We start from the raw sequence: 22,952 nt of genomic DNA on the forward strand, positions 1-22,952 counted from the left end.
TGTGTGTTTGTGTCACTGTGTGTGTGTGTCACTGTGTGTGTTTGTGTCACTGTGTGTGTGTGTCACTGTGTGTTTGTGTCACTGTGTGTGTGTGTGTGTCACTGTGTGTGTGTGTCACTGTGTGTTTGTGTCACTGTGTGTGTGTGTCACTGTGTGTGTTTGTGTCACTGTGTGTGTGTGTCACTGTGTGTGTTTGTCACTGTGTGTGTGTGTGTCACTGTGTGTGTGTGTCACTGTGTGTTTGTGTCACTGTGTGTGTGTGTGTCACTGTGTGTGTTTGTCTCTCTGTGTGTGTGTGTGAGTCACTGTGTGTGCGTGTGTGTCTGTCTATGTGTGTGTGTGTCACTGTGTCTGTGTCACTGTGTGTGTGCGTGTCTGTGTGTCACTGTATGTGTCACTGTGTGTGTGTGTGTCACTGTGTGTGTTTGTCACTCTGTGTGTGTGTGTGTGAGTCACTGTGTGTGCGTGTGTCACTGTGTCTGTGTCACTGTGTGTGTGCGTGTCTGTGTGTGTGTGTCACTGTATGTGTCACTGTGTGTGTGTCTGTGTGTCACTGTGTGTGTGTGTGCGTGTGCGTGTGTACGTGTGCGCGCGTGTGTTTATGGTGTGTGTATGTGTGTGAGTGTGTGTGTGTGCTGTGCATATGTGTGTTTGTGTTGTGTGCGTGTGCTGTGTGTTTGTGTGTATTTGTGTGTGTGTGTGTGTGTGTGTGTGTGTGTGAAGGCCCAAATATGGCTGGCCCTGTTTGGATTTGGATCATTGATGCCTGTCATGATTCTTTCTCATTCTGTCTGTAGTTCTGTTGTGTTTGTGAATGTGAATGTGTGTGTGTATGTGTGTTAGCATGTGGAGGAGGTCGGGTTTTTTTTCTTGATTTGTTTATGTCTCATCACACCTATTGGTGATTGCAGAATTAGTGAGCAAGAGGAAACAGGGATGTATGGCTTGTGTGTTATGAGTGTATTTACACTGGATAATTAAGTTAACATGTTTGTGTTTGACGCTACTTGTAGCAGAGCGCTGACCCATGACCTATGACCCCTTTGCTGTTCAGGTTGCCAATGGTGATGACGGGTCTGCTGTTCTTGCTGGGAGCTGAAAACATCACTGATGAGATTGACCCGTCCTTCCACTACGGCTTCATGCAGGTACACGTAGCTCTTGTCTTCAGCAGGTCACATGGCGGGACAGTGTGCAGAAAAAAGAATTAAAAGGCTGACGCTGCGCTAAGAGTCTGAGGTGATGAACTCTCCTTGCAGAGATGCGGTGAAAAAAAGTGTGAGTGTGTGTGTGTGTGTGAGTGTGTGTGTGTGTGTGCATCCATAAATATGTGTGTGTGTGCATGTATGGACATGTGTGTGTTTCAGACGCTGATGTCAGCCGTAGTGTTGGCGGTGTGCCTGGTGGTGACCCTGGTCAGTGTGGTGATCTGGCAGCGCAGCGCTCATCAACAGCAGGCTGCCCGCTCCCCCCCCTACACCCCCATCATCCCCCAGACCCCCAGTCTGGCTGTGGAGGGGGAGGGGGGCAGCAGTGTCCAGGTGGAGGAGAACGGAGGACCTGGGTCACCCCCTGTCCCCAGTCGTAACAACAACACCAACAACTACCAGGCCTGTGGCAACTCTCGCCCCTCCTGTAAGAAAAGGGTTTCCTCTGTGTGGGGGATGGGGGCTGTTTGTGAGGTGGGAGGGGGAGATGATAGGTTGGAAGGTGTGGGGCATTGTGTTTGTGTGTGTGTGTGTGTGTGGAGAGGGATGTTGTTGGTTGTTTGGACGGATTGTGTTTGTGTTGGGGGTGGTTGTTGAGGGAATTGTGTGTTGGGGGGGGGGGGGTTGGTAGGGGGGGGGATGAGGGGGGAAGGGGTCCTGTGTTTGTGTGTTACAATGTCTGTGTTGTGGGTATGTAAGAGTGTGTGTGGGGGGGTGTGTGTGTGTGTGGGGGGGGGGGGGTTGGTAGGGGATGGGGATGAGGGGGGAAGGGGTCCTGTGTTTGTGTGTTACAATGTCTGTGTTGTGGGTATGTAAGAGTGTGTGTGTGTGGGGGTGTGTGTGGGGGGTTGGTAGGGGGTGGGGATGAGGGGGGAAGGGGTCCTGTGTTTGTGTGTTACAATGTCTGTGTTGTGAGTATGTAAGAGTGTGTGTGATATAGCTAATGGGTTTCTTTGTCTTTCTGAGATTGTGTCTATCTGTGAACATGTCAGTGTGTGTGGTGGAACTAAGCAGTTTCTGTGTCTGTCTGTGAACATATACATCAGAGTGGTGAAACTAAGAGGTTTCAATGTATCTGTGACTGTGTGTGTGTCTGTCTGAGAGCATGTCAGAGTGTGTGTGGTGTAACAGGGGTTTTGTGTGACTGCCTGTGTGTCTGAGAGAATGTTAGAGTGTGTGTGGTGTGTAACAAAGGATTTTCGTTGTCTATATAACTCTGTGTGTGTGTGTGTCAGAGTGTGTGCATGTGTGGTGTAACTGACCTCTGGCAGAACACGTGATACTTCCAGAACTGACAGTGTTCTGACCACCTGGAAATCCTGCGATAGAAATGTCCTCTGTTCTGTTACACTGTGAACTGACAGTGTTCTCACCACCTGGAAATCCTGCGATAGAAATGTCCTCTGTTCTGTTACACTGTGAACTGACAGTGTTCTGACCACCTGGAAATCCTGTGATAGAAATGTCCTCTGTTCTGTTACACTGTGAACTGACAGTGTTCTGACCACCTGGAAATCCTGTGATAGAAATGTCCTCTGTTCTGTTACACTGTGAACTGACAGTGTTCTCACCACCTGGAAATCCTGTGATAGAAATGTCCTCTGTTCTGTTACACTGTGAACTGACAGTGTTCTGACCACCTGGAAATCCTGCGATAGAAATGTCCTCTGTTCTGTTACACTGTGAACTGACAGTGTTCTGACCACCTGGAAATCCTGTGATAGAAATGTCCTCTGTTCTGTTACACTGTGAACTGACAGTGTTCTGACCACCTGGAAATCCTGTGATAGAAATGTCCTCTGTTCTGTTACACTGTGAACTGACAGTGTTCTCACCACCTGGAAATCCTGCGATAGAAATGTCCTCTGTTCTGTTCCACTGTGAACTGACAGTGTTCTGACCACCTGGAAATCCTGCGATAGAAATGTCCTCTGTTCTGTTACACTGTGAACTGACAGTGTTCTCACCACCTGGAAATCCTGTGATAGAAATGTCCTCTGTTCTGTTACACTGTGAACTGACAGTGTTCTGACCACCTGGAAATCCTGCGATAGAAATGTCCTCTGTTCTGTTACACTGTGAACTGACAGTGTTCTCACCACCTGGAAATCCTGCGATAGAAATGTCCTCTGTTCTGTTACACTGTGAACTGACAGTGTTCTGACCACCTGGAAATCCTGCGATAGAAATGTCCTCTGTTCTGTTCCACTGTGAACTGACAGTGTTCTGACCACCTGGAAATCCTGCGATAGAAATGTCCTCTGTTCTGTTCCACTGTGAACTGACAGTGTTCTCACCACCTGGAAATCCTGCGATAGAAATGTCCTCTGTTCTGTTACACTGTGAACTGACAGTGTTCTCACCACCTGGAAATCCTGCGATAGAAATGTCCTCTGTTCTGTTCCACTGTGAACTGACAGTGTTCTGACCACCTGGAAATCCTGTGATAGAAATGTCCTCTGTTCTGTTACACTGTGAACTGACAGTGTTCTCACCACCTGGAAATCCTGCGATAGAAATGTCCTCTGTTCTGTTACACTGTGAACTGACAGTGTTCTCACCACCTGGAAATCCTGTGATAGAAATGTCCTCTGTTCTGTTACACTGTGAACTGACAGTGTTCTCACCACCTGGAAATCCTGCGATAGAAATGTCCTCTGTTCTGTTCCACTGTCTACTTTCTGCCTTTACTTGTATTTTCTTCTGGACCTTTTAAGATTTGGGGGTTCTCTTTTGGGCTTGATACCTGAGAGCTTTTTATAGTATTCTTTTGGGTGCCTGGGAAAAATGTGAAATGTTTATCTAAAGTTTTGTACTCACTTTGCTCTTGGAGGATTCGATTGTTTGGATTTTTTTTTTTTTTTTTTACTGTCTAATCAGAGTTGTGATGTGGTTTTGTTTTGGCAGTTTGTTGAGTGATGTGTGTCTAGCCTGATCTTACACTTGTGTGGTCAGTTTGTTCAGTGATGATTGACCAGCCTGATCTTACACTTGTGTGGTCAGTTTGTTCAGTGATGTGTGTCTAGCCTGATCTTACACTTGTGTGGTCAGTTTGTTGAGTGATGTGTGTCAAGCCTGATCTTACACTTGTGTGGTCAGTTTGTTCAGTGATGTGTGTCTAGCCTGATCTTACACTTGTGTGGTCAGTTTGTTCAGTGATGTGTGTCCAGCCTGATCTTACACTTGTGTGGTCAGTTTGTTCAGTGATGATTGACCAGCCTGATCTTACACTTGTGTGGTCAGTTTGTTCAGTGATGTGTGTCTAGCCTGATCTTACACTTGTGTGGTCAGTTTGTTCAGTGATGTGTGTCCAGCCTGATCTTACACTTGTGTGGTCAGTTTGTTCAGTGATGATTGACCAGCCTGATCTTACACTTGTGTGGTCAGTTTGTTGAGTGATGTGTGTCTAGCCTGATCTTACACTTGTGTGGTCAGTTTGAGCTTTGAAATGGAACAGAATTGATTTGAACTTTGTGTGTGTATAATATGCAAAAAAGAATATGTTCTCTATGTGTGTTATCTACCAGATACTTTCTGTGTGTGTGTGTGTGTATTGTGTATTGTGTGTGTGTGTTTGTGTGTGTGTGCATGTGGTGTGTGTGTGTGTGTGTAATATCCAAAAAATAATGTGTTCTGTGTGTGTGTTATCTACCAGATACGTTCTGTGTGTGTGTGTGTGTGAAGTCCACAAGAAATGTTCTGTGTGTGTATATATTTGTAAAATCTGCCAGATAAGTCCTCTGGTGCGTGCGTGTGTGTGTGTGTGTGTGTGTGTGTGTGTAAAATCCACAAGGTTCTTATGTTATATATGTGTGTGTGTAAAATTCACACAATATATGTGTATGTAAAATACACACAGTATGTTCTAGGCAAATGTGTTAAGTCCACATGGTATTTTCTGTGTGAAAAATCCACAGTGTGTTCTCATTATGTGTAGTCCTAGTATTATCATTTTCTTCTTCTTTCCATTCATTTTTTACACTTTGTTTTTGAAACAGCTTTCATCAATGTTGGACCTGAAGAAAGTGACAGTGAAGGTATTGAAAGCTTGGTCACCCATCACACTGTATGTATGTAGTATGAGCATGTGTGTGTGTGTTGGTGGTGGGGTGAGTTGACAGGGTTCATGTGTTCCTGGACACTCTTTCAACTCTGAGTGCTATTAGTGCTATTTTCAAGGCTCTTGCAGGGTTCATACAGATTTTAAGTTTTTAAAAATGTGTATATAACTAAACGGCTTGTCTTTACAGTTCTTAAAAGTATTCCAAACAAGCTATTGAAGTTTGTAAAAAGATTGTGATTTTGGCTCTCTTCACAGAAGAAAAAAAAAATCAAAGCATGGCCGTGAAATGTTCCACATTTTACTTTAAAAGTATATTAGTGTTAAAGAAAACAAAACAAAGAAAAAAGCTAAACTTGTCCCCAAACAGTTTTTGACCATGTAGGAGGTGAAGATCCATGCCTGGGACATAAGCCAGCACAAACAGCACTGTCCCTTTCATGTAACTTCCACACTTCTTGTTTCACACTGATTAAACACACTTCCTCACTATGCAAGTGCAAAAAAACCAAAAATACAAACCCAAAACAAAAAAAGCAAAAAAAATTGGTCTGTATGAATCCTGTCATTTTGTGTGTGTCTATGAGCTTGCATGTATGTGTGTTTTGAAAACACATGCGTGCCTGTGTGTGTTTGTTGCATGTGGATCTACAGCTGTTTTGGAGAGGGAAAGAGTGTGGAGGGAAAAGAAGCAGAAGGGTGAAGTGTCCCACACACCTGCCGTGTTGTGTTTTAGGCGGCAGCATTGAGGACATCCTGCCCTTCCCCTCCCTCGCCACCACCCACACCCACACCCCCAGGTCAGACGCCAGCTCCTCACAGGCAGAGGAGGACGAGGGGATGGTGGAGGGTGGCGGGGGGAGGGGTGCGGTGAACCCCATCGATGAGCGGACGTGTCTGCTGAGCCAGTGCAGTGCGGAGGAGCGGCGTGAGTGCCGGCAGAGGCTGAGGAGGTACGCGGCGGCCAGTGGGGAGGACAGCTGGGGGGGGGACGTGCAGGACGAGGAGGGGTTGGACCCCACACAGGCCCTGAAGGAGGAGTACCAGACCACTCACCACCTGCTGCTGCTCTTGCTGCTGGCCGCCTCCATGTTTGTGGTACAGCATCTTTGTCTGACATGTTTGTGCTACGTCATCTTTGTGCTGTGTCATAGCCCCATGTTTGTGCTACGTCATCTTTGTGCTGTGTCATAGCTCCATGTTTGTGCTACGTCATCTTTGTGCTGTGTCATAGCTCCATGTTTGTGCTACGTCATCTTTGTGCTGTGTCATAGCTCCATGTTTGTGCTACGTCATCTTTGTGCTGTGTCATAGCTCCATGTTTGCTACGGTATCTTTGTGATATGGCATAGCTCCATGTATGGCATCTTTGTGATACATTATCTTTGTGCAGTGTCGTCTTCATGATATGTCATCTTTCTGCTACATCATGTTTGTGGTATGTCATCTTTCTGCTGCATCATGTTTGTGGTATGTCATCTTTCTGCTGCATCATGTTTGTGGTATGTCATCTTTCTGCTGCATCATGTTTGTGGTATGTCATCTTTCTGCTGCATCATGTTTGTGGTATGTCATCTTTCTGCTGCATCATGTTTGTGGCACATCATGAATGTGCTACATCATGGCTCATGTTTGTGCTACATTATGTTTGTACTGCGTCATCTTTGTGCTATGTCATGTTCATGCAATGTCATGTTTGTGCTACATCATGGCTCCATGTTTGTGGAACATCAGGTTTTGTGGCGTGTCCCTTCAGGGCCCTGTGTCTGTGAAGGCTGATCACTGTGTGTTCCTACAGGGCCCTTTGTCTGTGTCTGTAAAGGCTGATCACTGTGTGTCACTACAGGGCCCTGTGTCTGTGTCTGTGAAAGCTGATCACTGTGTGTCACTACAGGGCCCTGTGTCTGTGTCTGTAAAGGCTGATCACTGTGTGTCACTACAGGGCCCTGTGTCTGTGTCTGTGAAAGCTGATCACTGTGTGTTCCTACAGGGCCCTGTGTCTGTAAAGGCTGATCACTGTGTGTTCCTACAGGGCCCTGTGTCTGTGAAGGTTGATCACTGTGTGTCTCTACAGGGCCCTGTGTCTGTGAAGGCTGATCACTGTGTGTCTCTACAGGGCCCTGTGTCTGTGTCTGTGAAGGCTGATCACTGTGTGTCTCTACAGGGCCCTGTGTCTGTGAAGGCTGATCACTGTGTCTCTACAGGGCCCTGTGTCTGTGAAGGCTGATCACTGTGTCTCTACAGGGCCCTGTGTCTGTGAAGGCTGATCACTGTGTGTGTCTCTACAGGGCCTGTTCCTGTGTCTGTGAAGGCTGATCACTGTGTGTTCCTACAGGGCCTGTTCCTGTGTCTGTGGAGGCTGATCACTGTGTGTTCCTACAGGGCCTGTTCCTGTGTCTGTGAAGGCTGATCACTGTGTGTCTCTACAGGGCCTGTTCCTGTGTCTGTGAAGGCTGATCACTGTGTGTCTCTACAGGGCCCTTTGTCTGTGTCTGTGAAGGCTGATCACTGTGTGTCTCTACAGGGCCCTGTGTCTGTGAAGGCTGATCACTGTGTGTCACTACAGGGCCCTTTGTCTGTGTCTGTGAAGGCTGATCACTGTGTGTCACTACAGGGCCCTTTGTCTGTGTCTGTGAAGGCTGATCACTGTGTGTCTCTACAGGGCCTGTTCCTGTGTCTGTGTCTGTGAAGGTTGATCACTGTGTGTGTCTCTACAGGGCCCTGTGTCTGTGAAGGCTGATCACTGTGTGTCTCTACAGGGCCCTGTGTCTGTGAAGGCTGATCACTGTGTGTCTCTACAGGGCCTGTTCCTGTGTCTGTGAAGGCTGATCACTGTGTGTGTCACTACAGGGCCTGTTCCTGTGTCTGTGAAGGCTGATCACTGTGTGTCACTACAGGGCCCTGTGTCTGTGAAGGCTGATCACTGTGTGTCTCTACAGGGCCCTGTGTCTGTGAAGGCTGATCACTGTGTGTCTCTACAGGGCCCTGTGTCTGTGTCTGTGAAGGCTGATCACTGTGTGTCTCTACAGGGCCCTGTGTCTGTGAAGGCTGATCACTGTGTGTCTCTACAGGGCCTGTTCCTGTGTCTGTGAAGGCTGATCAGTGTGTGTCTCTACAGGGCCCTGTGTCTGTGAAGGCTGATCACTGTGTGTCTCTACAGGGCCCTGTGTCTGTGAAGGCTGATCACTGTGTGTCTCTACAGGGCCCTGTGTCTGTGTCTGTGAAGGCTGATCACTGTGTGTCTCTACAGGGCCCTGTGTCTGTGTCTGTGAAGGCTGATCACTGTGTGTCTCTACAGGGCCCTGTGTCTGTGAAGGCTGATCACTGTGTGTCTCTACAGGGCCCTGTGTCTGTGTCTGTGTCTGTGAAGGCTTACCACTGTGTGTCTCTACAGGGCCCTGTGTCTGTGAAGGCTGATCAGTGTGTGTCTCTACAGGGCCCTGTGTCTGTGTCTGTGTCTGTGAAGGCTGACCACTGTGTGTCTCTACAGGGCCTGTTCCTGTGTCTGTGAAGGCTGATCACTGTGTGTCTCTACAGGGTTCTGTGTCTGTGAAGGCTGATCAGTGTGTGTCTCTACAGGGCCCTGTGTCTGTGAAGGCTGATCACTGTGTGTCTCTACAGGGCCTGTTCCTGTGTCTGTGAAGGCTGATCACTGTGTGTCACTACAGGGCCCTGTGTCTGTGTCTGTGAAGGCTGATCACTGTGTGTGTCTCTACAGGGCCCTGTGTCTGTGAAGGCTGATCACTGTGTGTCACTACAGGGCCCTGTGTCTGTGAAGGCTGATCACTGTGTGTCCCTACAGGGCCTGTGTCTGTGTCTGTGAAGGCTGATCACTGTGTGTCACTACAGGGCCCTGTGTCTGTTAAGGTTGATCACTCTGTGTCTCTACAGGGCCCTGTGTCTGTGTCTGTGAAGGTTGATCACTGTGTGTCACTACAGGGCTCTGTGTCTGTGAAGGCTGATCTCTGTGTGTGTAACTACAGGGCCCTGTGTCTGTGAAGGCTGATCACTGTGTGTCTCTACAGGGCCCTGTGTCTGTGTCTGTGAAGGTTGATCACTGTGTGTCTCTACAGGGCCCTGTGTCTGTGTCTGTGAAGGCTGATCACTGTGTGTCACTACAGGGCTCTGTGTCTGTGAAGGCTGATCTCTGTGTGTGTAACTACAGGGCCCTGTGTCTGTGAAGGCTGATCACTGTGTGTCTCTACAGGGCCTGTTTCTGTGTCTGTGAAGGTTGATCACTGTGTGTCTCTACAGGGCCCTGTGTCTGTGTCTGTGAAGGTTGATCACTGTGTGTCTCTACAGGGCCTGTTCCTGTGTCTGTGAAGGCTGATCACTGTGTGTGTCACTACAGGGCCCTGTGTCTGTGAACGCTGATCACTGTGTGTCTCTACAGGGCCCTGTGTTTGTGTCTGTGAAGGCTGATCACTGTGTGTCTCTACAGGGCCCTGTGTCTGTGAAGGCTGATCACTGTGTGTCTCTACAGGGCCCTGTGTCTGTGTCTGTGAAGGCTGATCACTGTGTGTCTCTACAGGGCCCTGTGTCTGTGAAGGTTGATCACTGTGTGTCTCTACAGGGCCCTGTGTCTGTGAAGGTTGATCACTGTGTGTCTCTACAGGGCCTGTTCCTGTGTCTGTGAAGGCTGATCACTGTGTGTCTCTACAGGGCCTGTTCCTGTGTCTGTGAAGGCTGATCACTGTGTGTCTCTACAGGGCCTGTTCCTGTGTCTGTGAAGGCTGATCACTGTGTGTCTCTACAGGGCCCTGTGTCTGTGAAGGCTGATCACTGTGTGTCTCTACAGGGCCTGTTCCTGTGTCTGTGTGTGTCTGTGAAGGTTGATCACTGTGTGTGTCTCTACAGGGCCCTGTGTCTGTGAAGGCTGATCACTGTGTGTCTCTACAGGGCCTGTTCCTGTGTCTGTGTCTGTGAAGGCTGACCACTGTGTGTCTCTACAGGGCCCTGTGTCTGTGAAGGCTGACCACTGTGTGTCTCTACAGGGCCCTGTGTCTGTGAAGGCTGATCAGTGTGTGTCTCTACAGGGCCCTGTGTCTGTGAAGGCTGATCACTGTGTGTCTCTACAGGGCCCTGTGTCTGTGAAGGCTGATCACTGTGTGTCTCTACAGGGCCTGTTCCTGTGTCTGTGAAGGCTGATCACTGTGTGTCTCTACAGGGCCTGTTCCTGTGTCTGTGTCTGTGAAGGCTGATCACTGTGTGTCACTACAGGGCCCTGTGTCTGTGTCTGTGAAGGCTGACCACTGTGTGTCTCTACAGGGCCCTGTGTCTGTGAAGGCTGATCACTGTGTGTCACTACAGGGCCCTGTGTCTGTGAAGGCTGATCACTGTGTGTCACTACAGGGCCCTGTTCCTGTGTCTGTGAAGGCTGATCACTGTGTGTCACTACAGGGCCCTGTGTCTGTGAAGGCTGATCACTGTGTGTCTCTACAGGGCCCTGTGTCTGTGAAGGCTGATCACTGTGTGTCTCTACAGGGCCTGTTCCTGTGTCTGTGAAGGCTGATCACTGTGTGTCTCTACAGGGCCTGTTCCTGTGTCTGTGAAGGCTGATCACTGTGTGTTCCTACAGGGCCTGTTCCTGTGTCTGTGAAGGCTGATCACTGTGTGTCACTACAGGGCCTGTTCCTGTGTCTGTGGAGGCTGATCACTGTGTGTTCCTACAGGGCCTGTTCCTGTGTCTGTGAAGGCTGATCACTGTGTGTTCCTACAGGGCCTGTTCCTGTGTCTGTGAAGGCTGATCACTGTGTGTCTCTACAGGGCCTGTTCCTGTGTCTGTGGAGGCTGATCACTGTGTGTCACTACAGGGCCTGTTCCTGTGTCTGTGGAGGCTGATCACTGTGTGTTCCTACAGGGCCTGTTCCTGTGTCTGTGAAGGCTGATCACTGTGTGTTCCTACAGGGCCTGTTCCTGTGTCTGTGAAGGCTGATCACTGTGTGTTCCTACAGGGCCTGTTCCTGTGTCTGTGAAGGCTGATCACTGTGTGTTCCTACAGGGCCTGTTCCTGTGTCTGTGAAGGCTGATCACTGTGTGTTCCTACAGGGCCTGTTCCTGTGTCTGTGAAGGCTGATCACTGTGTGTCTCTACAGGGCCTGTTCCTGTGTCTGTGGAGGCTGATCACCAACCAGGCCAGTGGGATCTCAGTGGAGGTGGAGTTCCTGGACAGTTTCTTCAACTACGGTCAGGTGAGGTCCTCCCTGCAGACCCCAGTGAGGCAGGGTCTGATGGTTCAAACCTCTCTGTTGGAGACATTCACAGAGGGCGGAGATACTGTCAGTGTTGACTGTGAAGTTGGTGTTCATTTTGATAATGTACCATTGGATATGGAAAACAAAAAACCAGAAAAAACTTGGGTCATGAAAAAAAGGGTAAGGAACTCATGTAACATGTTTCTGATTGGTGCTTCTGTAATGTGAAGGTATTTTTGAGGTTTTGAGGGTTTTTGTGTATTTTTATATCACATGCATAAGTTAAGAAAAAATTTAGGGGAGAGAGAGAGAGAGAGAGAGAGAGAGAGAGAGAGAGAAACAAGCAGAAGAAGAGCAACAACAACAACAAAATGCATATATATATATATATATATATATACAAGAATACTGTGATAAAGAAATACAAAATTGCATTTCCATTTCACACACACACACGCACGCACACACACACACACACACACACACACACAGTGTGGCTTGGCTTTGTGAATGAAGATACAGGGAGAGAGCTGTCCAAGCACTGTTTCATGACTTGAGATATAACAGGTTTGATTATGTAAAATCAGTAAGAGACTGGGGATATCCATATTTATTATTATACTCATGCACACAGGATATCCTAAGCAGACAGACATGTAGTGCACAGATGATTTGTGGCTGAGGCCTGACTTTGTCTTGCCTTTGGTCTCTCCCCAGGCATTCGTGGTGCTGGCCATATTTGGTTTTGACACACGCCTTGTCTTCTCGCCTCTGATGAGAAGGTGAGCTGGGCTTTGTGTGTCCGTGTGTGTTGTATGTGTATGTGTTGGAGGGAGGCGCTTGTGTGCATATGTGTGTATGTTGTGTGTATGTTTGTGTGTGTGTGAATGAATGGATGCATTGTGCAATACCTATGTGTGTGTGTATACACATGAATTGATGTACAGTGTATATGGTAATTACAGACACAGTCTGTTGTATTGGGAGTAGTTCAGAGACAAGAATTAATGTACAGTGTATGTGGTAATTACAGTCTGTTGTATTGGGAGTAGTTCAGAGACATGAATTGATGTACAATGTATATGGTAATTACAGACACAGTCTGTTGCATTGTGAGTAGTTCAGAGACATGAATTGATGTACAGTGTACGTGGTAATTACAGACAGTCTGTTGTATTGGGAGTAGTTCAGAGACAACAATTAATCACTAATGTACAATGTATGTGGTAATTACAGACAGTCTGTTGTATTGGGAGTAGTTCAGAGACAACAATTAATCACTAATGTACAATGTATGTGGTAATTACAGTCTGTTGTATTGGGAGTAGTTCAGAGACATGAATTGATGTACAATGTATATGGTAATTACAGTCTGTTGTATTGGGAGTAGTTCAGAGACATGAATTGATGTACAATGTATGTGGTAATTACAGTCTGTTGTATTGGGAGTAGTTCAGAGACATGAATTGATGTACAATGTATATGGTAATTACAGACACAGTCTGTTGTATTGGGAGTAGTTCAGAGACATGAATTGATGTACAATGTACGTGGTAATTACAGACACAGTCTGTTGTATTGGGAGTAGTTCAGAGACATGAATTGATGTACAATGTATGTGGTAATTACAGTCTGTTGTATTGGGAGTAGTTCAGAGACATGAATTGATGTACAATGTATGTGGTAATTACAGACAGTCTGTTGTATTGGGAGTAGTTCAGAGACATGAATTGATGTACAATGTATGTGGTAATTACAGTCTGTTGTATTGGGAGTAGTTCAGAGACATGAATTGATGTACAATGTATGTGGTAATTACAGACAGTCTGTTGTATTGGGAGTAGTTCAGAGACATGAATTGATGTACAGTGTACGTGGTAATTACAGACAGTCTGTTGTATTGGGAGTAGTTCAGAGACATGAATTGATGTACAATGTATGTGGTAAAGAGACATGAATTAATGTACAATGTATGTAGTAAAGAGACATGAATTAATGTACAATGTATGTAGTAAAGAGACATGAATTAATGTACTACAGTATATGATTATGGTAATTACCAACAAAAACTGTTGTATTGGGAGTAGTTCATGGGCACAAATTACTGTGTAATGTATGTATGGTAATTGGAAACAGTGTGTGTACAGATATAAGTAATTTGTATGTACCTCATTTACTCAGCATTGTAGGTTGAGTTAGGATGAGGTATTTATCAGTGAGGCTGACCGATGAGTGGTGTGTGATTTACAGATATGTGTCCAGACACAGATGCCTGTACTTAGTGTATGTCAGGTAACAGCTGGACAGAAATGCTGTTGTGCAATACCTTGTTGCTTTTTTCCTCTGTTTGTTGTGCAATATGTGGTCACTTTTTTCCTGTTTGTTGTGCAGTACGTGGTCACTTTTTTCCTTTGTTGTGCAATACCTGGTCGGTTTTTTTTTCCCTCTGTTTGTGTCACTGTTGTACAGACAGTTTTGTTCTTTTGTTCTTTTTTTGTTGTTTTTTTTTGTTTGTTTGGTTTTTTGTTGTTGTTTTTTTTGTTTTTTTTTGGGGGGGGGGGGGGGGGGGGGGTTGTTTGTTTGTTGTTTTTTTGTTGTTTTTTAGAAAATGTTGTTGGACAGACAACTCAGATAACAATCCTGATAAATCCAAGAAAAAAAATTGTGGAAAAGACATGAAAACAAAATGAGACCTCCATGTTAAACATGAAACAATCAGTCCAGAGCTGTGCCCTACCCCACAGACACCATTACCTGCCCTTTACCACTTCCCCCCACAGACACCATTACCTGCCCTTTACCACTCCCCCCCACAGACACCATTACCTGCCCTTTACCACTTCCCCCCACAGACACCATTACCTGCCCTTTACCACTTCCCCCCACAGACACCATTACCTGCCCTTTACCACCTCCCCCCACAGACACCATTACCTGCCCTTTACCACTTCCCCCCACAGACACCATTACCTGCCCTTTACCACTTCCCCCCACAGACACCATTACCTGCCCTTTACCACTTCCCCCCACAGACACCATTACCTGCCCTTTACCACTTCCCCCCACAGACACCATTACCTGCCCTTTACCACTTCCCCCCACAGACACCATTACCTGCCCTTTACCACTTCCCCCCACAGACACCATTACCTGCCCTTTACCACTTCCCCCCACACACACCATTACCTGCCCTTTACCACTTCCCCCCACAGACACCATTACCTGCCCTTTACCACTTCCCCCCACAGACACCATTACCTGCCCTTTACCACTTCCCCCCACAGACACCATTACCTGCCCTTTACCACTTCCCCCCACAGACACCATTACCTGCCCTTTACCACTTCCCCCCACAGACACCATTACCTGCCCTTTACCACTTCCCCCCACAGACACCATTACCTGCCCTTTACCACTTCCCCCCACAGACACCATTACCTGCCCTTTACCACTTCCCCCCACAGACACCATTACCTGCCCTTTACCACTTCCCCCTTCCCTCGCCTCCCACTTCCATGTACCCAGTGTTACAGTGTGTGTATTTTGTGCTTAGTGTTCATCTCAGTAAGGTATGCTTTGTGCGTTCAGCTCAGTAAGGTATGGTTTGTGTGTTTTGTGTTCATCTCAGTAAGGTATGGTTTGTGTGTTTTGTGTTCATCTCAGTAAGGTATGGTTTGTGTGTTTTGTGTTCAGCTCAGTAAGGTATGCTTTGTGTGTTTTGTGTTCAGCTCAGTAAGGTATGCTTTGTGCGTTCAGCTCAATAAGGTATGGTTTGTGTGTTTTATGTTCAATTCAGTAATGTATGCTTTGTGTGTTTTGTGTTCAATTCAGTGAGGTATGGTTTGTTTTGTGTTCAATTCAGTGAGGTATGGTTTGTGTGTTTTGTGTTCAATTCAGTGAGGTATGGTTTGTTTTGTGTTCAATTCAGTAAGGTATGGTTTGTTTTGTGTTCAATTCAGTGAGGTATGGTTTGTTTTGTGTTCAATTCAGTGAGGTATGGTTTGTGTGTTTTGTGTTCAATTCAGTGAGGTATGCTTTGTGTGTTTTGTGTTCAATTCAGTGAGGTATGGTTTGTGTGTTTTGTGTTCAATTCAGTAAGGTATGCTTTGTGTGTTTTGTGTTCAATTCAGTGAGGTATGGTTTGTGTGTTTTGTGTTCAATTCAGTGAGGTATGGTTTGTGTGGTTTGTGTTCAATTCAGTGAGGTATGGTTTGTGTGTTGTGTGTTCAGTTCAGTAAGGTATGGTTTGTGTGTTTTGTGTTCAGTTCAGTGAGGTATGCTTTGTGTGTTTTGTGTTCAATTCAGTGAGGTATGCTTTGTGTGTTTTGTGTTCAATTCAGTGAGGTATGCTTTGTGTGTTTTGTGTTCAGTTCAGTGTGTTTTGTGTTCAGTTCAGTGAGGTATGCTTTGTGTGTTTTGTGTTCAATTCAGTGAGGTATGCTTTGTGTGTTTTGTGTTCAATTCAGTAAGTAAGGTATGCTTTGTGTGTTATGTGTTCAATTCAGTAAGGTATGCTTTGTGTGTTTTGTGTTCAATTCAGTGAGGTATGCTTTGTGTGTTTTGTGTTCAATTCAGTAAGTAAGGTATGCTTTGTGTGTTATGTGTTCATTTCAGTGAGGTATGCTTTGTGTGTTTTGTGTTCATTTCAGTGAGGTATGCTTTGTGTGTTTTGTGTTCATTTCAGTGAGGTATGCTTTGTGTGTTTTGTGTTCATTTCAGTGAGGTATGCTTTGTGTGTTTTGTGTTCATTTCAGTGAGGTATGCTTTGTGTGTTTTGTGTTCAATTCAGTGAGGTATGCTTTGTGTGTTTTGTGTTCAATTCAGTGAGGTATGCTTTGTGTGTTTTGTGTTCAATTCAGTAAGTAAGGTATGCTTTGTGTGTTATGTGTTCAATTCAGTAAGGTATGCTTTGTGTGTTTTGTGTTCAATTCAGTGAGGTATGCTTTGTGTGTTTTGTGTTCAATTCAGTAAGTAAGGTATGCTTTGTGTGTTATGTGTTCATTTCAGTGAGGTATGCTTTGTGTGTTATGTGTTCATTTCAGTGAGGTATGCTTTGTGTGTTTTGTGTTCAATTCAGTAAGTAAGGTATGCTTTGTGTGTTTTGTGTTCAATTCAGTGAGGTATGCTTTGTGTGTTATGTGTTCATTTCAGTGAGGTATGCTTTGTGTGTTTTGTGTTCAATTCAGTAAGTAAGGTATGCTTTGTGTGTTATGTGTTCAATTCAGTAAGGTATGCTTTGTGTGTTTTGTGTTCAATTCAGTGAGGTATGGTTTGTTTTGTGTTCAATTCAGTGAGGTATGCTTTGTGTGTTTTGTGTTCAATTCAGTAAGTAAGGTATGCTTTGTGTGTTATGTGTTCAATTCAGTAAGTAATGTATGGTTTGTGTGTTTTGTGTTCAGTTCAGTAAGGTATGGTTTGTGTGTTTTGTGTTCAGTTCAGTGAGGTATGGTTTGTGTGGTTTGTGTTCAATTCAGTGAGGTATGGTTTGTGTGTTTTGTGTTCAGTTCAGTGAGGTATGGTTTGTGTGTTTTGTGTTCAGTTCAGTGAGGTATGGTTTGTGTGTTTTGTGTTCAGTTCAGTGAGGTATGGTTTGTGTGTTTTGTGTTCAATTCAGTGAGGTATGGTTTGTGTGTTTTGTGTTCAGTTCAGTGTGTTTTGTGTTCAGTTCAGTGAGGTATGGTTTGTGTGTTTTGTGTTCAGTTCAGTGAGGTATGGTTTGTGTGTTTTGTGTTCAGTTCAGTGAGGTATGGTTTGTGTGTTTTGTGTTCAATTCAGTGAGGTATGGTTTGTGTGGTTTGTGTTCAATTCAGTGAGGTATGGTTTGTGTGTAGTTTGTGTTTTTTGTTCAACTCAGTAAGGTATGGTTTGTGTGTTTTGTGTTTCAACTCAGTAAGGTATGGTTTGTGCGTTTTGTGTTCAACTCAGTAAGGTATGGTTTGTGCGTTTTGTGTTCAACTCTGTAAGGTATAGTTTGTGCGTAGTTTTTTTTTTTGTGTGTTCAACTCAGTAAGGTATAGGTTTTTGTGTTTTGTGTTTAACTCAGTAATGTATTGAAATGAAGGTATGTTTGCATATGTTTTATGTTCAGCTCAGTAATGTATTGAAGTGAAGGTATGTGTGTGCGCATTTTGTGATCAACTGAGTAGGTATTATAATGAAGGTAATTGTGTGTGCATTTTGTATTCAACTCATCTTTGGGTAACTGTACCCCCACCTCTCCCCCCTGTCCCCTTCTCCACCCTCCTCCCTCACCCTCCACTCAACCCCTCCTCCCTCATCCAACCCCCTCTGCACACACACACACACACACCGACAGTGTAGGTGGACACAAAGAAGGAACTGGAGGCCAGAGTTCAGAGGTCGGAGTTCACATTTTTATGAAGACAGGCAGGTTAAGTCCTAGGAGATTTGCATAAAATCACACTCACAGAATGTTTTTGACTCGCTTGTGTAAACAAAGTGAGTCTATGTTTTAACCCGGTGTTCAGTTGTCTCTGTGTGTGTGTGTGTCTGTGGTAATTTTTAACATTGCCATTTTCTCTGGAAATACTTCGTCTGCCAATACCAAGCATAATATGAAAAAAAAAATCTTCACAGTTATACCAATAACAGGTTTTAAGTCTCCTGAATTAAGCCATATTTCTGAAGCATTAATGGTTTATTTCATTGAGATTTGTTCCAAAATCCAAAAATTCCAAAAACTGCTTCCCACTGTGTTAAGCCTACCATATGGTAGGTTGTGTTCGAAGACAACATGACCTTGTTTTTCTTATTCGCAATTAAAAGGAAAGAAGTACAAATTCTGGACAGAACACATACAGTATACAAACATACAGAACACAGACAGTATTCTAAAGTGGACACTGAATTAACTGGAATGAACATAAAAGAAAACTTGAATCAGTCGTTTCTTTCAGCCCAGTGTAGACTGGTTCATGCAGATCTAGAGATGTACTGTGTGTTGCGGTGTGTTCGAAGTGATGGCAAGGTCTCCTTTACTGCCGGATTAAAAGAATAATCGAGATGTAATAAAACACACAAAAAACATGATTTAAATGGCGTAATTATGTCCACTACAGTTTCATCTATTTATCGCACAAAGAAGAAAACATTGCTTTTAAGTATTAAATTTAGTCAAAAGACATCAAATGCGTCACAGCAGTGGAGATTAGTCTGCTTGCTTCAGAACTGAACATGCATGGTTCGCTCCTGCTTGCAAGCCTTTTTATTATTTTTTTTAAAAGCTTTTCTCCCAAGCTTATTTTATATATCATATTTAATACTGAGCACTTTTCAATGATTTTTTAAACCTCTTTTTTTTTTCTCTTCATAATTCCTCTACTGGAGAAGCGTAAGTGAGTCTTGAAGACTTTGCCTCTTGTTAATACAAATTTTCGTAATGATATCATAAATAAACATTCAACAAAGAATAGGAGGTTATTTGGAAACAAAATCAAGGACATTGACCTCTTCTTCAGCCTTTTTCATTTATTTTTCTTGTCAGTGTGCTAGGCCAACACACTGTCAACAAATGGCAACTTGGAAAGACTGACTCCATTGTCATCCTCACTTGATTTGGGGCAGAAAATGGAGTGGAGAAAAATTTTGAAATACAGATTAATGTTCATGATTATGTTTCTGATTGACCTCCAGTGGATTTCAGAACATTTGGTGGATGACAGAAAATGAAACTATGCGTAAAACAACAACAACAACAACAACAACAACAACAAAAACGCTGTGATTTTATGCTTGTGACATAGGACTTGACTATCTGGCATTTAGTGAAGTCACTATTCGTTCTTTCAGACAGCACAAACCTTTATAGGTCATACTCACGACTAGTTTTTTATCCAGCTGTTGGTGTTCTGTATGATTTTCCTCTCTTCTCTTTCCCTGTGATTCATGTCAACACAAAGGCAGTTTCTTTGGGAATGTATCGGTTCAAAAGATCACATGGTTTCCACTCCTAAGATATACACTTTGTTGTTTGTTGACTGCAGTATCAGTGAAATGTTCCAGTCAGTGTTGTGCATTGTGGCAGCCAACCACATGATGTACAGTTCTGTGTTGTGCATTGTTGTGGCAGCCAACCACATGATGTAGTTTTGTGTTGTGCATTGTTGTGGCAGCCAACCACATGATGTAGTTTTGTGTTGTGCATTGTTGTGGCAGCCAACCACATGATGTACAGTTCTGTGTTGTGCATTGTTGTGGCAGCCAACCACATGATGTACAGTTCTGTGTTGTGCATTGTTGTGGAAGCCAACCACATGATGTACAGTTCTGTGTTGTGCATTGTTGTGGCAGCCAACCACATGATGTACAGTTCTGTGTTGTGCATTGTTGTGGCAGCCAACCACATGATGTACAGTTCTGTGTTGTGCATTGTTGTGGCAGCCAACCACATGATGTACAGTTCTGTGTTGTACATTGTTGTGGCAGCCAACCACATGATGTAGTTTTGTGTTGTGCATTGTTGTGGCAGCCAACCACATGATGTACAGTTCTGTGTTGTACATTGTTGTGGCAGCCAACCACATGATGTACAGTTCTGTGTTGTGCATTGTTGTGGCAGCCAACCACATGATGTACAGTTCTGTGTTGTGCATTGTTGTGGCAGCCAACCACATGATGTACAGTTCTGTGTTGTGCCTTGTTGTGGCAGCCAACCACATGATGTACAGTTCTGTGTTGTGCATTGTTGTGGCAGCCAACCACATGATGTACAGTTCTGTGTTGTGCCTTGTTGTGGCAGCCAACCACATGATGTACAGTTCTGTGTTGTGCATTGTTGTGGCAGCCAACCACATGATGTACAGTTCTGTGTTGTGCATTGTTGTGGCAGCCAACCACATGATGTACAGTTCTGTGTTGTGCATTGTTGTGGCAGCCAACCACATGATGTACAGTTCTGTGTTGTGCCTTGACTGTTGTACAGTGTCACTGTTGTCTATGGCTGAATGTACTTACCCTTTTCTTTAAAAAAAAAGATATTATTGTTTTGTTTTAGTTAAGTTTTTTGTTTTTTGTTTGTTTTTTTGTTTTTTTTTGGGGGGGGGATGCACAACACTGTGTTAAGTATGGGAGATGTTTTGACACAAAGGTCTTTTGAGCACCAGACATTCAGTCTGAAGGTCCTGGGTTTGATTCTGGTATCATCCACAGGTAAAGGGTGGAGATTTCCCCAGTCCATGGTGTGTGTGTGTGTGTGTGCAGGTTATGGTGATAGGTGTGCAGTGTGTGTGTGTGTGTGTGTGTGTGTGTACAGGTTATGGTGATAGGTGTGCATGTGTGTGTGTGTGTGTGTGTGTGTGTACAGGTTATGGTGATAGGTGTGCATGTGTGTACAGGTTATAGTGACAGGTGTGTGTGTGTGTGTGTATACAGTTTATGGCGACAGGTGTGTATGTGTACAGGTTATTGTGACAGTGGTGTGTATGTGTACAGGTTATGGTGACAGTGGTTGTGTGTGTGTTTGTGTGTACAGGTTATTGTGACAGGTGTGTGTGTGTACAGGGTATGGTGACAGGTGTGTGTGTGTGTGTGTGTGTACAGGTTATGGTGACAGTGGTGTGTGTTTGTGTGTACAGGTTATGGTGACAGGTGTGTGTGTGTGTACAGGGTATGGTGACAGGTAGGTGTGTGTGTAGAGGTTATGGTGACAGGTAGGTGTGTGTGTGTGAATGTGGGTGTGGGTGTGTAGGTTATGGTGACAGGTGTGTGCATGTGTACAGGTTATGGTGACAGGTGTGTGCATGTGTACAGGTTATTATGACAGGTGTGTGTGTGTGTGTACAGGTTATGGTGACGTGTGTGTGTGTGTACAGGTTATGGTGACAGGTGTGTGTGTGTGTGTGTGTACGGGTTATGGTGACAGGTGTGTGTGTACAGGTTATGGTGACAGGTGTGTGTGTGTGTGTACAGGTTATGGTGACAGGTGTGTGTGTGTGTGTGTGTGTGCAAGTTATGGTGACAGTTGTGTGTGTGTGTATACAGGTTATGGTGACAGGTGTGTATGTGTGTGCAGGTTATGGTGACAGAAGTGTGTGTGTGTGTGTGTGTGTGCAGGTTATGGTGACAGGTGTGTATTTGTGTACAGGTTATGGTGACAGTTGTGTGTGTGTGTGTGTGTACAGGTTATGGTGACAGGTGTGTATGTGTGTGCAGGTTATGGTGACAGTTGTGTGTGTGTGTGTGTGTGTGTGTGTGCAGGTTATGGTGACAGGTGTGTATTTGTGTACAGGTTATGGTGACAGGTGTGTATGTGTGTGAAGGTTATGGTGACAGGTGTGTGTGTGTGTGCAGGTTATGGTGACAGGTGTGTGTGTGTGTGTGTGCAGGTTGAGGCGGTGGTGGTATGGAGCAGAGCTGGTCCACCTGCCTGACAGCTGTGAGCTTGATGAGGAGACCCGAACCACCTGTCATCAGTTCCTCTCCTTCCACCTCAACACCTGTCGCTCCCAGATCTGCAGGGATGGAAGGTACTGGGTCCTGACATGTAGCCCCTCCCCCCACCCCTCCACCACCACTTTGTTGAAACATCTTGTGCACTGTTATTTGAACACTGTGTGTGTGATTGATATTGTGTGCGCTGTTAAACATTGTGTATGTGCTGATGTTTTAAACATCTTGTGCACTGGTAAATAAACATCTTGTGCACTGGTAAATAAACATCTTGTCCACTGCTTTATAAACATCTTGTGCACTGCTAAGTAAACATCTTGTGCACTGCTAAATAAACATCTTGTGCACTGCTTTATAAACCATGTGCGTGTGCTGATATTTAAACAGCTTGTGCACTGTTACATAAACATTTTGTACAATGTTATGTAAACATCAATGTAATATCAATGAATGTGTGTTCATGTGTTTAACAAAGTGTATATTATACATATGTGTTTGTCTATAATAATATAAGAGTGTGTTTGTCTATGTGTCCACATTATATGTTTGTGTTCACACACACACACACACACACACAAACACACACACGCTCACAGCTGACAGTTATTGTTGTTGGAGTGTGCACACACGTTTGAAAGGTGACAGTGGTTGTTGGGCAGAAGGCGGAAGAAGATGTCCTGTGTGTGAGACAGGGACAGGTTTGTGTGACACGTTTCTGTCTGTCCAGTGTTCACTGGACGGCTGTTGGTCAGTCTGGGGCTTCAGGACCGCAGTGTGCATGTCTTCTGCTCTGTCCTCTGTCCAGTGCTGTGCCCAGTGCTGTGCCCAGTGCTGTGTCCTGTGCTGTGTCCAGTGCTGTATGGACGGCTGTGGTAGTCTGGGGCTGTGTCCATCTCTTTTGCTCTGTCCTCTGTCTGTCCAGTGCTGTGTCCAGTGCTGTGTCCAGTGCTGTGTCCAGTGCTGTGTCCAGTGCTGTATGGACAGCTGTGGTAGTCTGGGGCTGTGTCCATCTCTTTTGCTCTGTCCTCTGTCTGTCCTGTGCTGTGTCCAGTGCTGTGCCCAGTGCTGTGTCCAGTGCTGTGT

The 22,952-nt window shown here is 45.1% G+C and overlaps 1 protein-coding gene across 8 annotated transcripts in view; it reads left to right on the forward strand.

Moving 5' to 3' along the window:
- The window catches only part of LOC143276819 (lysosomal cholesterol signaling protein-like), a 65,438-nt gene that overhangs the window by 28,690 nt on the left and 13,796 nt on the right, over window positions 1-22,952 (forward strand). For 6 of the 8 annotated variants that reach the window (XR_013053639.1, XR_013053643.1, XR_013053641.1 and 3 more), the window contains exons 10-16: window positions 1,055-1,148; window positions 1,368-1,635; window positions 6,005-6,366; window positions 11,364-11,459; window positions 12,180-12,244; window positions 13,713-13,754; window positions 21,806-21,946. Coding sequence is in view for 3 of the 8 variants with exons in the window: in XM_076581477.1 (XP_076437592.1) it covers window positions 1,055-1,148; window positions 1,368-1,635; window positions 6,005-6,366; window positions 11,364-11,459; window positions 12,180-12,244; window positions 13,713-13,754; window positions 21,806-21,946 (1,068 nt within the window). In the remaining 5 variants the exon portion in view is untranslated. Of the gene's footprint in view, window positions 1-1,054; window positions 1,149-1,367; window positions 1,636-6,004; window positions 6,367-11,363; window positions 11,460-12,179; window positions 12,245-13,712; window positions 13,755-21,805; window positions 21,947-22,528; window positions 22,568-22,952 lie in introns of all 8 variants that reach the window. The other 2 variants (XM_076581509.1, XM_076581502.1) reach the window with 2 other exon arrangements.

The sequence above is a fragment of the Babylonia areolata genome, chromosome 2 (assembly GCF_041734735.1).
Source record: "Babylonia areolata isolate BAREFJ2019XMU chromosome 2, ASM4173473v1, whole genome shotgun sequence".
In the NCBI taxonomy this organism is placed as follows: domain Eukaryota; kingdom Metazoa; phylum Mollusca; class Gastropoda; order Neogastropoda; family Buccinidae; genus Babylonia; species Babylonia areolata.